General features: G+C 40.7%; 1 protein-coding gene across 2 annotated transcripts in view; it reads left to right on the forward strand.

Annotated features, from left to right (window-relative positions):
* Positions 1-976: 976 nt before the first annotated feature.
* Positions 977-18,344, forward strand: part of TMEM26 (transmembrane protein 26) — a 63,978-nt gene continuing 46,610 nt past the window's right edge. Inside the window, exon 1 of one of the 2 annotated variants that reach the window (XM_070364574.1) lies at positions 977-1,431. In XM_070364574.1, the coding sequence (XP_070220675.1) occupies positions 1,241-1,431 (191 nt within the window). In that variant the 5' untranslated portion in view covers positions 977-1,240. The remainder of the gene's footprint in view (positions 1,432-18,344) is intronic. The other variant, XM_005897803.2, reaches the window with a different exon arrangement.

Genomic DNA, 18,344 nt, shown 5'->3' on the forward strand with positions numbered 1-18,344 from the left:
CAGCATGTCTTTATTTTCCCAGAAGGAGGGAAGCTGAGGCACAGAGCCTTGGAAGGTAATAGTTAATGTCTAGCAAGATCTCAGTAAGTTAGCTTCATTTTATCTTATTTATTTTTGCAATTACCTCCCATTTGTAGCCTACTACACTGATTTTCCATTTACAAGTGATAGAAACTTTCCTTTAAACATTATTTCAGTAAAAATTTGAGTTCATTTAAGGAAAAAATGTTAGTAAATAGTGGTACAGGTGGTAGGAGACCAAACAAGGAAACAAAAATCATGGAAGTGTTTTGGAAAACCCTGACTCCAGTTTCCTCTTTGCCTTGGATGCTGGAAAGGCAGTGTACCTCATTAGTCATTGATGTCAAGGGTACAGTTCCCCACTCCATGAATTTCTCCTTCCACTCTAAGCCTGGCTTTATCTTTTATCTCCTCTGCACTGTCCCCCTGCCTTCCTGTTTTGCCACTCTATTTCCTTTAGGAAATAAATAGGGTAGTGGGTGAGGGTTGGGGAGACATAATAAGGAATATCCCTTGGCTTTAATAATACCTGTCCCAAAAGTAGAGCTAACCCCAGCTACCTATCTTGCTAAGTGAGGTACTGAGAGCTCTGTGAAAAATCCTAGTCCACCTCATTTCCTCTAGCCCAGGGAAGTTTTAATTCTTCAAATTGGGCTGGATCTGTATGTCTGCCTGGACAGCAGATTCTCTGGCTCTCCTGCATCCCATCTTAGAATCATCAGGAGACCCGGTTCCTATACAACATGTGAGTGAATGAAAGTACTTCAGTGGAAAAGTAAGGGATATTCCCCGTGTGCGCCCCTTCCCCTTTCCTGGTGTGCAGCCCCACGCCCTTTTGTGCACCTCCCTCCTCTTTCCAATGGGGGAAGTTCTCGGTGACCCCACGGAAGCCTGAAGGGTGGAGGGTCAAGGCAGGGATGGAAAGAGGACCCTCAGGGATTGGGAGGGGAGATGGACAAAAGCAGAACAATGCGTGGGAGCCGGAGCAGGGCAGCCCCATACTCCCCAGAAAGCCTGGAAAGCTGGGGCTAGCGTCTCCTCTCTTTGGAGAGTTCTCAGGAAGTTTGGGGGAGGGGCGCGGCTCTCTCCTGTTCTGGGAGGGTGAGAGGACTGCAGCCGCCGCAGGTCTCGGAGCTGTCACGTTCCGCCCCCGGCTCCGGCTCCGGCTCCTCCGGGCCGGGTCGGCGGGGCGCGGGCAGAGCGCACGCAGCCGGGAGGCATGGAGGGACTGGTCCTGCTCAACGCTCTGGCCACCCGGCTCCTCTTCGTGCTGCACTCGCTGGTTGGAGTCTGGCGAGTGACCGTGGTGAAGAAGGGGCCGTGGTACTGGTTGCTGGCGCTGCTTAATCTCTTGCTCTTTCTGGAAACGGCGCTGACCCTCAAATTCAAGCGCGGCAGAGGCTACAAATGGTGAGCGCACCCCGGGAGAGGGAGGGCGCTCCGAGTCCCTGGGACGCTCCCCGGGGGCACTCTCGGCCGGCCCTGGGGCCCCTCTCCTTGCAGGCTGCCGATTCTTTACTGGGATGCGGACCCCCTTTGTCCTCTTTGGGAACGTCGAGGCAGCGCGGGTTGTTTGGGCTTCTCTTGGGCACGCGGGAGTGCCCCCAGGGTCCCAGGGCAACACGGGGAAGGCTCGAGTCGCACCCACGTGCCACCCAGTCCCAGGGTTGGCAACTTGGAAGACGGGAAAAAGAAGGGAAGCGCTTGCTTGCTCTGCGGAAAGCGCATCAGGGGTGTCAGACCCTCTGCGTTCTGATTTTGGGGTGTGAGTGTGCACAGTTTAGCCTGGGTGCGTGCAGCTATGGGAATGCCCTTCTCTGGGCAGACTTGTGTGAGAGCTTGTGCGCATCGGGCAGCGTCCAGGGGCGAGAAGTCACTCGCAGCACGTCTGTGGTTTTAGCCGCTTCGCTTGGCGCCCAGGGCGCCCTGGCTTGGCATCAGCTTCAGGTATCCTCCGGGCTTGCTTCACAGCCTTGGTTAATGGTCAGTCCATCTTGTCAAAGAGGGGTTGTGATGCTGGGGAAGGGACTAGCAGGCAGTGATTCAGCCTTAAACTCAACGTGCCATACTACGGGTTCTGTCTGATGCTTTATTTCCTCCCCAAAGACTTGGATGGCAATCAAAGAATTGAGAGAAAGATTTCCTGCCATTTACAAGACCATCTATCTCTATCGCTCTACTCCAAGATTTTCATCCCAAACTTATCTGAGTTAGTCCTCTTCCTGTATTATTTTTTTAAAAAAACAATGTCTGTGTTTTCATGTATGTCCATATTAAAAAAAAAAAAAAACCTACTGCTATGAGAAAGAGGAAAATACTATTACCCAATTCAAGAATTATATACATGGTGGCATATTAAGTAAAAAAAAAAATCCTTTTGACGATTTTACATATTAAACTATAACAGGCTGTGTATTTCACGACCATCCAAGGGAGAGAATGTGTTGTCTCTTAAAATAAAGAAACCCTTCCTTAAATTCTCCACTGGTGAAAAATTTCTAGAATTATCAGTGAAGAAGTTATTCAAGTAGAACCTTAATTTAATACAATAAGGACTAGAACCACATCACTAACCCTCCCCTCATTAACAGCTTATTAAATAGGAGAGATCTGAGGTACTTTTCAGTGTGTCTTTTGGAAGTCTCAAAGATAAATGGTATTAGTTTCCCAGATACGCCTTAGGGTTAAAGAAACAAAAGGGAGAAAAGTGTTCATCTAGCAAGCATTTCACATGAGACTGATTTAGTGTTTACTGAGTAGCTTTAACATGCTGGGGTAGAAAAGATCTTCAGTAACAGGAGGATGAAGACTGAGGCTGATATATGTTCCATGGAAAGTAGTCCTACCAGCAGCCATCATCTGGGAAAAATGTCAGCCTCAGAAGGATGAGCTTAACTGGCCCTGAAACATCCTCTTTCTTCTCCAAGAGTGGACAAGAGGGCTCAGTTCATTAAGTCAAAATTGCATGCCAGTTATGTAGAAATACTCTAGTCGATGGCACCTTCACCATTGACCACTGGCTGCTAAGATGGACGTGTAACTTAAAACTAAGAAAAGAAAAAAGGTTGGGACCGAAACAGGTGATGGTCAATGTGTCAAGTTAAACAGGAAACTAGGGGCATGTTTGTGTAAAGAGGATGGACTCAAAATCAGACAGATAATGGAGTAAAATCTGGGTTTTGCTACTTACTTGCTGTGAGGCATTGAACAAGTTACTTAACCTTTTCCAGTCTCAGTTCCCTTATCTATAAATACATATCTTATAGGTTATTATGAATTAGATGAAATGATACATGTTGATGATCAGTGAATACAAAAGAGATGGTCTTTTCGAGATCCTAGACTTTTTCTTATTAAAAATTATTCTATGTCAAGCGGACACATTTTCAAGTTAAAAAACTCTGAGAAGTTAGCCAATAAACCATTGGTTCAGAGCCAAAAAGTAGAAAACAATTCTCACCTTTATTTCAGAATAGGCCCACGATGTATATTTTATATTATAGCAAAAGTGCATAAAGTGAAAGTGTTTGTCACTCAGTCATGTTCAACTCTTTGCCACCCCATGGACTAGAGCCCACCAGGCTCCTCTGGCCATGGGATTCTCCAGGCAAGAATACTGGAGTGGGTTGCCATTTCCTTCTCCAGGGATCTTCCCAAACCAGGGATCAAACCCTGGTCTCCTGAATTACAGGAGGGTTCTTTACCATCTGAGCCACCTTGTATATAGCACTTAAAAAAAAAAAAAATGCGGACTCAATATCTAGACTATATTTGAGAATAAGCAAAAAAAAAAAAAAAAAAACACCTTGATAGACTTGGTTTATTATACAAATTCAGGAACAAAGGAATCTTTGTAAAATGATCTAAATACAAATGTGATTAGTAAAACTTTGTTCTACTGATGCTATCAACTACAACTGAGTCTATAAATATGATCATTTGCATGGTGGACAAAGCTCACACAATGTTCTTTCATGAATTTCAGGGAAAAAATCAGAAAATGGAATGTTAAAATGATATTTTAAAAGACAAAGTTATGGCAGTATCTCTACCTCTATGAAAATGTTACTATAGAGATCTATATAAATATATATGTTATCTTTTAATCCATTTGTCTTACATTTTTTATTCTACCCTATAGAACCAAAAGTACCTGAATATAAAGACATACATTAAAAAATACTAAATTTCATCTTGATAGTGGAAAATAAAGCTGAAAGCGACCTGACCATTCATCTAGAGATTGGTTGAAAAATTGTGCCTACCCATACTATAGAATATTTTGCTGGTATTGAAAATAATGTGGTAGGTTTTAGTATTGACTTTGAGGAATGTCCATGATACACTGTCAGGATAAAGTAACAGCGTTGTATATATTATTGCCTCAGTTTCTTTAAAAACAAACTTATCAAAGAATTATCCTTTGTATCAATTGAATACATTATCTATTTACTAGTCAAGAAGAGGGAGGTGGAGGGGAGGGAGGCTGGCAGGGAGAAGGAGGGAGAGAATGAGAGGAGAAAAAAAGGAGAAGAGAAAGGAGGAGGAGGAAGAGGGAAAACCCTCTCATATTAAAAATCAATCCATCAATCGAGGTCTGAATGGTTGACTAAACTCCGAGCATACATGAAATGAAAGTGTCTTTTCTGGAACATTAGATCTATAAGCCTCCTTTAGACTGCTCTGGGCTGGTCTGAACTTTTTTCTTTTTATTAAAATTTGCACCTGGCCCCAAATAAATCAAATCGATAGAAATAATGGGGCAATAAACAGAGCTATAGAGGAAAATGTGAACAAAATTTCTTGTAACGTAGCAAACATATTACACTTATCCAAAGAATGTTTCTTTAGCTATTCTTTGGAAAGGAAAAATGGAACTAGAGCTGCTGAGCTCAGCTGTCCAGGGACAGGCAACATTACATCAGCAGTAAGAACTTGCCAGTTGGAAAAGCTTAATTTGTTGGGATCATATAGGATAAAGAAGGGAAGCCAGTGACACATTCCTCATGAAGTCCAAGAAATGTGTGCTGGTGGAATTTGGTTCTTTTCCCCTAGTATTTATTAATTTCATCTGCTATTCACTTACATTCATTTAAGATAAAAATTAGTATCAATGCTTTATTTTTTAAAAACTTTTCATTTTATATTGTAGTATAACCAATTAACAATGTTGTGACAGCTTCAGGTGGACAGCAAAGGGACTCAGCCTTACATATACATGTATCCATTTTCCCCCAAACTCCCCTCCCATCCAGACTGCCACATAACTCTGAGCAGAGTTCCCTGTTTCGGTTATCCATTTTAAATATAGCAGTGTGTGCATGTCCATCCCAAACTCCTGAACTATTCCTTCCTCCTCATTCTTCCCCCATCTCCCCCACAACCATAAGTTCATTCTCTAAGTTTGATTATTGCTTAATTTTTTTCTTGATTTTATTTTCTATTGTTTGGACAACAATCAAAAGGATCTGTGAATTACCATTTGCATGCCTGTGTGCTAAGTCGCTTTAGTGGTGTCTGACTCTTTGCAACGCTATGGACAGTAGCCTGCCAGGCTCCTCTGTCCATGGGATTCTCCAGGCAAGAATACTGGAGTGACATGCCATGCCCTCCACCAGGGGATCTTCCTGACCCAGGGATCGAACTGCATCTCTCATATCGCCTGCATTGGCAGGCGGGTTCTTCACCATGAGTGCGACCTAGGAAGCCCCATGAATTATCATTTAGGATAGAGTCCAATAGAAGACAAGATTTCCAGTTCCTTTCCAGCTAATACTGATAAAACATTGCTCATGAGAGAAAAGAAGTGACCAAGACTTTGACAAATATGAAGCCTGTTCACTTTCAAGCAGACAGTATCTGAGAATATGTCAAAATCTAAGTTTAATTTCTTGCTGAAAGTACAGAATTTAAGCACCGATCTTTCTTCATCAAAATTTCAAGAATACAAGGTACATATCTTTGAGTGAACAAAATATCTTACTGACTTGGTTACTTCATTATTTCTGTTTCCCTTTATTAAGTTGAATCAGACAACCACTTTTGTTCACTTGCTTAATAAGTGGGCATGACACGCTAGATACTATGTGAAGAAACAGAAAGCAAACACATTTGAGGTTTTAGAATAAAAGGTAGCAGTTCAATGATGCATTCAAATATGTGGGGATAAGAATTATTATGAATATTTAGCATTTAGTGATGTTCAGGCTTTTTCGAGTGTTTTACAGAATTTCCCACGTGATCTTGACAGTGGCTATAGTTATTTTCTGTTTCTGTTTTCTCCCATTTTGAGATGAGGAAGCTGAGACACAAAGCTGTTAAATCATTTTACTTGAGATCACTGAGTTGGCGATTGGAAGAGCAAGGATATTAATACACTAACAAATTCGCAGAGATAGGATGTGAGGAGGCGTGATAGCAGGGGTGGCGGTTGGCGTGGGGGAAGGAGGCGGGGTGGGGGTTGTGGTGTGTAGGGAGGGGGAGGGGACTTCACAGCATTTGAACTGGAGCAGGAAAAACGGGTGAGAGAGAAGTGGCAAGGCTGGGTAGGTAATGAACATCCTGAGGGAAGTGAGGATGGGGAAAGAGCACTTTTCTCTGGAGGAAGCACAGAGCCTTCTTATTCTTCACTCAGCAAAAATGCCTGGTACATCTCAAACGTGTTAGATATTCTTTTTAGTGACACGAAAGTGGAGGTGAATAAAACAGGTAAAATCCTGCCCTAAAAGAACTCATGTTTTAGTCAGAGGACTCAGAAAATAAAGAAATAAATAATAAACAGGTGTGCTGAGGGGGAATTGGATGAAGATGGTCAAAAGGTGCAAACTTTCAGTTATGAGACAAATAAGTATGGGGGTGTGATGTACAACATGACTGAAACAGTTAACACTGCTGTATGTTACATATGAAACTGCACGCACGTGTGCTACTGTGCATGAGTGATAATTGTTTCTCTTGTGTCTGACTCTGTGTGCCCCTATGAATTATAGCCTGCCAGGCTCCCCTGTCCATGGCATTCTCCAGGCAAGAATACTGGAGTGGGTTGCCATGGCCTCCCCTCTGCCAAGGGATCTTCCTGACTCAGGGACTGAACTTGAACTCGTGTCTCTTACGGCCCCTGCATTGGCCAGCAGGTTCTTAGCCACTAGCACTACGTAGCAAGCCCCAGGTGGACGTGGCTGAGAGTAAATCTTAAAGAGTTCTCATCGTAAGGAAAAATATTTTTTTCCTGTTGCTTTTATTTTGTATCTATATGAGATGATGGATGTTCACTAAACTTACTGTGGTCATTATTTCATGATGTATATAAGTCAAATAATTAGGCTGTATACCTTAAACTCATACAGTGCTGTGTGTCAACTATACCTAGAGAAATGGGAAGAAAAAAAGCAGATGTGCTGGTAAATAGCAATAAGCAAGTAAACAGGTGAGTGAGCAGAACAGTGAAGGGCTAAATGGGCTGGGTTATAGATGGATGGAGGACTTGGGGAGGTTGTACTGAGTGGGAAGTGAGATGTCTTGCTGGGAGGCGATCTGGGAGCCGAGTCTGTTAGAGAGAGGAGTCAGGCGTGGGAAGAGCCAGGGAGGCAAAAAAAGGACTGAGAGAAGGAAGAGCTAAGCGTGTCCTGGGTCACTTCTGACACCCTCCCAGAAGACAGAGAAGTACTGACTTTCTCTTTAACTCTTCATTGTCTCTTCTCACCATGTCCCATTCATCTAGGTGAAAAATTCCTTCTAAATTTTATATTTTACCATATCTCATTTTATTAAAAAATGGAAGCATAGTTGATTTATAATGTTTTAGGTGTACAACACATAATTCAGTTATATATATGTATAACTGAATCACTACAGAAAGACTATATATATATATATATAGAAGGATCATATATATGTATATATATATATATGACTATATATAGTCTTTTCAGATTCTTTCCCAGTATAGGTTATTACAAGATATTGAATATAGTTCCCTGCGCTATATAATAGGCCCTTATAGTTTACCTATTTTATACACACTAGTGTGTAACTGTTACCATATCTCATTTGAAACATCATATGTTAGAAAATCTCTGGGTGGCCTCCAACTAAACACAGGAAAGATAAATTAGGAATCAAAAGAGATTCTGTCCTAATTTCATTGCAAATTCAATTCAATTCTGTAAAAAAAACCTCAATGAAATGTTTTGATTACTCAACTGTACAATATTTAGAGGGTTCAAAGGGAGAAATGAAAAACCTAGATGTGACAGATATCGTATGAAGTCTGATCATGAACAAGTTCTGAGTAGCAGAGAAGAGCTTTGTCAGATGTAATTCTGTAGTACTTGATAGTATGTATCTCCCTCTACCAAGAGCGCTTACAAAATGCCACAGAGAAAGCTGGGGAATACAAGTGCTCTTCCACCATCTCACGGGGTGTCAGAGACGATGAAATGCAGGTGTAAAGAAGGAGACCCTATGATTTCCATGTGGCCAACATGGGCACTAGAAATTCTCCCAGGAGATAAACTATTTCTTTGCTTACATTTGCTGCCCAAATAGCGAATTCATACGGACTGCCTAATAGGTCTCCTTAACTTTTTTAGTTAATGATACTAACAGTTTCCACTGTGCCCTGGATTTATCAGCATATGGAGTTTTACAGTACTCATTATCTTCGTGTTTATGTGGTTTGTGTGTAGGCATTTTCTATCCTGAGCCTTGCTGTTGTTGTTCAGTCACTCAGTCCTGTCTGACTCTTTGCAACCCCATGGACTGCAGAATGCCAGGCTTGCCTGTCCTTCACCATCTCCTGGAGTTTGCTCAAACTCACGTCCATTGAGTAGGTGATGCCAACCAAACAACTCATCATCTGTCACCCTCTTCTCCTCCTGCTCTCAACCTTTCCCAGCATCAGGGATTTTTCCAATGCAAAAGAGTGACTTAAAATTGCATCATTTTTGTAGGCATGTACTGAATGCTACCAGTAAATGACTTTGTTTTCAGGGATCTGAGTCATGGTTTAGGAAGAAGACTCTTATGCTCTCTTGACTTAGCACTATGCTATATTTTCAAGAAAAAGTCATATTTTCTTATTTAGTTTCACAAGGGACTTGTTCAGTTCAGTTCAGTCACTCAGTCATGTCCGACTCTTTGTGACTCCATGGACTGTAGCACACCAGGCCTCCCTGTCTATCACCAACTCCCAGAGTTTACTCAAACTCATGTCCATTGAGTTGGTGATGCCATTCAACCATCCCATCCTCTGTCATCCTCTTATCCTCCCTCCATCAATCTTTCCCAGCATCAGGGTCTTCTCAAATGAGTCAGTTCTTCTCATAAGGTGGCCAAAGTACTGGAGTTTCAGCTTCAGCATCAGTCCTTCCAATGAATATTCAGGACTGATTTCCTTTAGGATGGACTGGTTGGATCTCCTTGCAGTCCATGGGACTCTCAAGAGTCTTCTCCAACACCACAGTTCAAAAGCATCAATTCTTTGGTGCTCAGCTTTCTTCATAGTCCAACTCTCATATCCATACATGACTACTGGAAAAACCATAGCCTTGACTACATGGACCTTTGTCGGCAAAGTAATGTCTCTGCTTTTTAATATGCTGTCTTGGTTGGTCATAACTTTTCTTCCAAGGAGCAAGTGTCTTTTAATTTCATGGCTTCAGTCACCATCTGCAGTGATTTTGGAGCTCAGAAAAATAAAGTCTGACACTGTTTCCACTGTTTCCCCATCTATTTGCCATGAATGATGGGACGAGATGCCATTATCTTAGTTTTCTGAATGTTGAGCTTTAAGCCAACTTTTCACTCTCCTCTTTCACTTGCATCAAGAGGGTCTTTAGTTCTTCTTCACTTTCTGCCATAAGGGTGGTGTCATCTGCATATCTGAGATTATTGATATTTCTCCCGGCAATCTTGATTCCAGTTTGTGCTTCATCCAGCCCAGCGTTTCTCATGATGTACTCTGTATATAAGTTAAACAAGCAGGGTGACAATACACAGCCTTGATATACTCCTTTCCCTATTTGGAACCAATCTGTTGTTCCATGTCCAGTTCTAACTGTTGCTTCCTGAGCTGCATTTAGGTTTCTCAAGAGGCAGGTCAGGTGATCTTGTATTCCCACCTATTTCAGAATTTTCCACAGTTCACACAGCAAAAGCTTTGGTATAGTCAATAAGCAGAAGTAGATGTTTTCTGGAACTCTCTTGCTTTTTTGATGATCCAAAGGAAGTTGGCAATTTAATCTCTGGTTCCTCTACCATTTCTAAATCCAGCTTGAACATCTGGAAGTTCATGGTTCATGTACAGTTGAAGACTGGCTTGAAGAATTTTGAGTATTACTTTGCTAGCCTGTGAGATGAGTGCAATTGTGCGGTAGTTTGAGCATTCTTTGGCATTGCCTTTCTTTGGGATTGGAATGAAAACTGAAATTTTTCCATTCCTGTGGCCACTGCTGAGTATTCCAAATTTGCTGGCATATTGAGTGCAGCACTTTAACAGCATCATCTTTTAAGTTTTGAAATAGCTCAACTGAAATTCTATCACCTCCACTAGCTTTGTTCATAGTTATACTTCCTAAGGCCCAATTGACTTTGTAATCCAGGGTGTCTGACACTAGGTGAGTGATCATACCACCATGATTATCTGGGTACTGAAGATCTTTTTGGTACAGTTCTTCGTGTATTCTTGCCACCTTTTCTTAAAATTTTCTGCTTCTGTTAGGTCCATACCATTTCTGTCTTTTATTGTGCCCATCTTTGCATGAAATGTTCCCTTGGTATCTCTAATTTTCTTGAAGAGATCTCTAGTCTTTCCCATTCTGTTCTTTCCCTCTATTTCTTTGCATTGATTGCTGAGGAGGGCTTTCTTATCTCTTCTTGCTATGCTTTGGAACTCTGCATTCAGATGCTTATATCTTTCCTTTCCTCCTTTGCTTTTTGCTTCTCTTCTTTTCACAGCTATTTGTAAGGCCTCCTCAGACAACCATTTTGCCTTTTTGCATTTCTTTTTCTTGAGGATGGTCTTGATCCCTGCCTCCTGTACAATGTCACGAACTTCCGTCCATAGTTCTTCAGGCACTCTGTTTATTAGATCTAATCCCTTGAATCTATTTGTCACTTCCACTGTGTAATCATAAGAGTTATGTTTTAGGTCATACCTGAATGGTCTAATGGTTTTCCCTACTTTCTTCAATTTAAGTCTGAATTTGGCAATAAGGAGTTCATGATCTGAGCCATAGTCAGCTCCTGGTCTTGTTTTTGCTATAGAGCTTTTCCATCTTTGGCCGCACAGAATATAATCAGTCTGATTTGGGTGTTGACCATCTGGTGATGCCCATGTGTATAGTCTTCTCTTGTGTTGTTGGAAGATGGTGTTTGCTATGACCAGTGTGTTCCCTTGGCAAAACTCTATTAGCCTTTGCCCTGTTTCACTGTGCACTCCAAGGCCAAATTTGCCTGTTACTCCAGGTATTTCTTGACTTCCTACTTTTGCATTCCAGTCCCCTGTAATGAAAAGGTCATATTTTTGGGGTGTTAATTCCAGGTCTTGTAGGTTTTCATAAACTCATTCAACTTCAGCTTCTTCAGCATTACTGGTTGGGGCATAGTCTTGGCTTACTATGATATTGAATGGTTTGCCTTGGAAACAAACAGAGAACATTCTGTAATTTTTGAGATTTCATCCAAGTACTGCATTTCAGACTCTTTTGTTAACTATGATAGCTACTTCATTTCTTCATTTCTTCTAAGGGATTTTATTATTAGGAAAAGCCTGTTAATAAATTGGCTGTGCCATTTTCTGACAGTCTGTTAATAATGGGGATGAGGAGGATGATGAAAATAATGGTGATGCTGATCGTGGAGATGGTAACAGTTACTGAGATACGGAGAACTGATGCTGCTCCAAGCCTGCTTTCTATCCATTATCTCATGTAATCCTCACAATGACCTGATGAATTCATTTTCATCTTTATTACCATTTTAAGATGAAGATGCTGCTGCATAGCAAGGCTAGATCACTCATCAAAGGTCACAACTAGCAATGAATGAGTGAAGTCGTCAGTCGTGTCTGACTCTTTGCGACCCCATGGACTGTAGTCTATCAGGCTCCTCCATCCACGGGATTTTCCAGGCAACAGCACTGGAGTGGGTTGCCATTTCCTTCTCCAGGGGATCAAGCAACAATGAGTCATAAAGACAATCCTAGCATCTGTGAACCCTCACTTTTCTTGAGCCAGACTTTTGCATTGAATGGATTCCCTCATTCACTCCTCACAAAAGCCCTGGTGCTAGTTTCTGCTTGCAAATGAGGAAGCCAAACTCAGAGAAGTACTCCCATGCCAGAATTGAACTCCATCACCTAGTTGCTGTACTCTACATTCAGCAACCAAACTGGGTTTTGCTGTAGACAGTACAACTATAGACATTTTTGGGGTCAAGGATTCTCTTTGGTACAGAAAGGGTCAAAGTATTTTCTGTGTTCCAAAATTGGGTAAGTAAATCCCAGGTGATTTGGTAAATGAACACTAGAATGGTTTTGCTTAGAAGAGAATGTAGAAAATTTAAGCGACTTTTACTCTTCTGTGCTCCCAATGTAGGGGGCCTGTGTTTAATCACTGGTCAGGGAACTAGATTCCTAAGAAGAGTTTGCATGCTCTAACTAAAGATCCCACATGCTGCAACTAAAAAAGAAAGAAAGAAAAAAAAAAAGATCCTGCATGCCACAAGTAAGACCCATACATGTGGGTCTTACTTGTGGCATGCAGGATCTTTTTTTTTTTTTTTTTTAAGTATTTTTTAAAAAGAATAAAATTTTAGACTAGACATGGCCACAGCTCAGAGACACTCTTGCACAAGCAGACATCCCTCTAAAATCAAAGCATATGTAAAAGAAGATAGAAAAGGGGAAAAATTCTAGACTGTCTTCATGGGTCCTAAAGTGAACAACCAAACTCTTCCACAGAACAGAAATAAATACCACTGTCTTTTATAGAGTGAAATAAATTAAAGTTCACATAAATAACATCCATAATCCATTGAATCCCCTGAGAGACCATTAACATTCCTTTGGTCATTAGCACTTAAGTTCACTTGTTCATTAAACATTCATTTATTATACTAGGCTCTATGATGGTGTTCTTGAAGGAACATAAAACATATGCAGTTATATGAGGACAAGACAAAACAATACTCTGAGTACCAAATAATTTTCGACAAATTAAGTCCAAAAGAGCAGAAAGGCTGCAGAATAAAGATACAGTCTGTGCAATAGGCTTGTTAGACAAGGAAATTTTCTCAGGTATGTGCTTTAGGTCCTGGCCTTTGAAGTGGCTGGTGGTTTTACAAGAGTGAAGAGAAGAAAAGAGAGAAGGGCTTTTTAGGTTGAGGGAATGGTGGCGATAGTTAGGGTTTCAGCTGGAACCAGTTCATTTAGGAAGAGGTCATGATGTTCTCGGGATCAGAATTTTTATGAGAAAAAATAGTAATGTAGATCGTAAATGCATATGCATATTTTGTCCCTATAGCTCATTTAGTCAGAGAAGGCAATGGCACCCCACTCCAGTACTCTAACTTGGAAAATCCCATAGACAGGGAAGCCTGGTGGGCTGCCGTCTATGGGGTCGCACAGAGTCGGACACAACTGAAGTGACTTAGCAGCAGCAGCTCATTTAGTCATTGTGAGGCATTTTCCGAGCTTTGAATGTGAGCAACTTCAATTTTAATAGAGTTTGTTCTTGCCTTAGATATCCACTTGGAAATTTTTAAGTGAAGTATATAATATTAATTTTGCTGGTGGTTGATATTATAGTTTAAGAATATTCCCTTATGAAAGAAAACATTCATGGTCTTCCCTGGTGGTCCAGTGGCTAAGCCTCCTCACTTCCAACGCAGGGAGGCTGAGTTTGATCCCTGGGTAAGGAACTAGATCCCCCGCGGCTCAACTAAGAGTTCCCATGGCGCAACTAAAGATCCCGTGTGCCACAACTAAAGATTTCACATGCCTCAATGAAGATGGAAGACCTCACATGCCACAACTAAGACTCAGCACAGCCAAATAAACTTAAAAAAAAAATTAAAAAACAAAAGTCAGCAACAACAAATCACAAAAGCTCTAATTAAGAGTGCTAGTATTCACCTTCACAAGTATTCTCCTTTTTATAAAACCTAAATGTGGGCATTTTTCAAACGCTTAAAAATTCCATTACAATAGGTATTCCTGACTTATTTGAAATCCTGTCTTTTTTGTTCTCATTATTAGTCTGTTGTTTTCTTGCTCAGTTGCGTCTCTTTGCAACCCTATGGACTATAGCCTACCAGGTTCTTCTGTCCATGAGATTCTCCAGGCAAGAAAACTGGAGCGGGTTGTCATTCCCTTCTCCAAGGGGATGACCTGGGGATTGAACCCGCGTCTCCTGCATTCCAAGCAGATTTTTGACCGTTTGAGCCACCTCCCCGCTAAAGATCATGGACAAAACAAACCCATCACGTGGTCTTGGTACCTATTGAAACATACACATTTCGTATTCAGATCTCCATTTGTGGGGCATTCTCACCAGCTTATGGCCATTTGGTTGTGGCCTCTCCTCCTCCCCCCAACTCCTTCCTCTCATGGGCAGACACAGGCAAAGGGCTCTAGGTGGGAGGTGCAGATAAGAGGCTTCCTAGGCATCCGGGGGCTGTGTGTTCTGCAGGAGCACTCAGTGCATTCTGAGGGGTGGCAGAGAGACAGATGGTAGCTAGAGGCCATCCTATCGGTTGCCCTCTCCCTCTGTGCTAACAGGGAGGCCTCCTGAGCAGCCCAGATGCAAACCCTGGATGTTAAGGCCCACTTCAAGAAACCAGTTTACATGTAAGGAGGACAGTCCTTAAGTTGTTAGATAGGATTTAGGGGTGCATGAAAGGATATCTTGACCTAGTTTTTTAATTTCCTTGAAAATAAACGTTTTATTAAAAAGTGCTCCAGAAATTTTGAGGACCCTTGAGGCAGTTTAACATGAGATTTTGAAACTTGGGTCTAGTATATCCTGACAATTCCACTCTGCCTTTGTAGAGTAGGAAATACTGAGAACTGAAATACAAAATAAATCGCAGTTCACCTCAGAGTAATTTGGAACATTATTTTTGCTTCATTTAAATATTATCTATCTTCAGATTTATGCATATAATTTGAAGATTAGAATCCTTATTGTATGCAGAGAGAAAAGCTATTCAGGGTATTAGGTGATATTATGGTTAATTTTCTTCCATTTACTTATTTCTATTGTTATACATTTCTAAAATGAACAAATGTTACTTTTTCAATAAGAAAACAATAATACATATCATTTTGGGGAAGAGGAAAATGGAATCTTACTTTTAGACTAATGGTGAATTGAAATAAATATAATCCACTGCAGAGCTAAATTGCTAAATGTCATGACACAATCATTTTGTGAAAAACATTATGTCATGTTGAAATGACAACTTTGTAAGGTAAATAATATTTTATTTTTGGAAGAAGTGAACTGAAAATAAAACAATGAGTATAGTTCTTTAAGAGCTCAGAGTAGTGTCTAGCATGTAGCAAGACCTGCAAACATATTAGTCAACAAGTAAGTACATAACAAATAAAGGAAAATAAGGATGGTGTTCCTGCTGTATATTTAGGGAGAACTGGCATACTGGCTAAGGGCTGTGAATAAACAAACAAACGAAAATTTCTGTGGAGAAAAATTATCTTTAGGAAGGTAAATTTAGAAAAAATAGCTGACCAAAAGGAAAGCAATTTGGCATTAAAGTATTAATGTTGGGCATATTCTGTATTGTGATAAGGTAATGATAATTAGAATTGTAATAAATCTGAGTTTCCAAAGGCAGATGGCTCATTAGTAATAGGGTAATAGCAATTTTGTAAAAATATCCCACTTGGATGTATCTTAATCATTTACTCATATATTTATCAGTTTTTGTCAGTCTATGATTGGTGTAACTTATTTTTTATAAACAATCATCAAGAAACCTGATTTCATTTATTTCTGAGATGGCTAGACCCGTCTCTGATATTAGGGCTTATGGTTGGCTTCTACTTACTTTCAATACAATTAAGACATGAAAACTAGAGTAAAATGATCTGAAGCCCCTAAGAAAGGGTATGCAGTTTGGTTCATTATACAGAAAAAGGTAGGATCAGGCTTAGTTTTTAATTTTTAGGATTCACATTCTCCTTGGTTCCAGAAATGAACTGCTCTGATAATGCACTATCAGGAATATGGTAAACCTTCAAAATAATATGTCATGGCTAAATGTCACCTTGAAATACTAAATCCTGCACAGTAGAAAAAATATCAAATTCATCCAGGCACAGAATAATGTTTCCTTCAGGAAAACTTTTGATAAGAATCAATTTATGCTATTTCAAAAGGAGATTTCCAGTCAGACCAGCAACAGAGTGTCAAGAAAGTCAGAACTGTAAATCAACTGGACCTTATGAGATCACTCTTAATACTTGGGATGGACCATCACGCACCAGGTACTGTGGAAGGAGCTGAGGGCATGATGCGCAGATAGACACAGTCAGGTACAGGTCTTATGCTTATGTCACTTAGAATTGCTGGGAGACAACTGACCACAAGACACACACCGACACACACATGTATGCACACATATAATTATAAATGTTGAAACTCTTTTAACACCCATGGAGCACAAGTGAAGAGTGCTCTAGGATAAGCAGGAGACCCAATTGCACAAGGAGACCCAATTGAAGCTTGGAAGGACAAGGAAAGTTCTTCTGTGCAGTCCTATAGAGCTGATATGAACCTTGAAAAGGAGATGATACGGTGAAAAGTGAGGGAGAGAGGTATTTCAAGGGGGAGAAATACATATGTGAAGGTTTGAGTTAGAACCCACTTAGTTTTTTCTCTTTTTTTAAGTACAATATCAAGCCCATAACATTGTCTTCTCTACTTCTCATAACCACCCTATGAGGTTGATATAACCTATTTCATAGACAAGGATCTTGAGTTTCAGAAAAAGTAATGAATTTCCAAAGATGAATGAATGGGAGAGGCAAGATTCAAATTTGGGTCTCTCAAGTTTCTGAAATTGCTATGGCAGTGTAACAATTCCTCAAGTGACACAACTAAGAAACTGTACCTGTTACCAGGCCTGCTGAAATATGAATATAAAAGGTCCTTGTAGATGCCAGCAGCCATCACTTGTTTTGCTTTCTCAGTATTCCCTTTATTTATAAATTTAGTCATTCAAACATTTAAGCATTTGCTTAATAAGTATTACCTCTAAGCATTCATAAATAAGCATTAATTCTTAAAGAGATGGGAATATCTGTCTCCTGAGAAACCTGTATGCAAGTCAAGAAGCAACAGTTAGAACTTTACATGGAAAAAAATGACTGGTTCAAAATTGGGAAAGGAGTACAACAGGCTGTATATTGTCATTCTGCTTATTTAACTTATATGCAGAGTATATCATCCAAAATGCTGAGCTGCATGAGTTATAAGCTGGATTCAAGATTGTGGGGAGATTATTAACAACCACAGATATGCAGACGACACCACTCTAATGGCAGAAAACAAAGAGGAACTAAAGAGCCCCTTGATGAAGATGAAAGAGGAGAGTGAAAAAAGCTGGCTTAAAATTCAACATTGAAAAACTAAGGCCATGGCATCCGGTCCCATCACTTCACGGCAAATAGAAGGGGAAAAAGTTGAAGCAGTGACCTATTTTCTCTTCTGTGGGCTCGAAAATCACTGTGGAGGGTGACTGCAGCCATGAAATTATAAGACACTTGTTTCTTGGAAGGAAAGCTGTGACAAGCCTAGACAGCATATTAAAAAGCAAAGACATCACTTTGCTAACAAAGTGTGCATATAGTTAAAGCTATTGTCTTCCCAGTAGTAATGTACGGATGTGACAGTTAGACCATAAAGAAGTCTGAGTGTGAAAAATTGATGCTTTCGAACTGTGGTGCTGGAGAAGACTCTTGAGAGTCCCTTGGATAGTAAGGAGGTCAAACCAGTCAATCCTATAGAAAATCAACCCTGAATATTCACTGGAAGGACTGATGCTGAAGCTGAAGCTCCAATACTTTGGCTACCTGATGTTAAGAGCCACGTCATTACAAAAGACCCTGATGCTGGGAAAGATTAAAGGCAAAAGGAGAAGAGGGCAGCAGAGGATGAGATGGTTGGAAAGCATCATCGATTCAATGGACATGAACTTGGGCAAACTCTGGGAGACAGTGAGGGATAGGGAAGTATGGCGTGCTGCAGTCCATGGGTTCACAAAGAGTCAGACGTGACTTAGCGACTGAACAACAACAACAG

This window comes from Bos mutus, chromosome 28 (genome assembly GCF_027580195.1).
Source record: "Bos mutus isolate GX-2022 chromosome 28, NWIPB_WYAK_1.1, whole genome shotgun sequence".
Taxonomy (NCBI): domain Eukaryota; kingdom Metazoa; phylum Chordata; class Mammalia; order Artiodactyla; family Bovidae; genus Bos; species Bos mutus.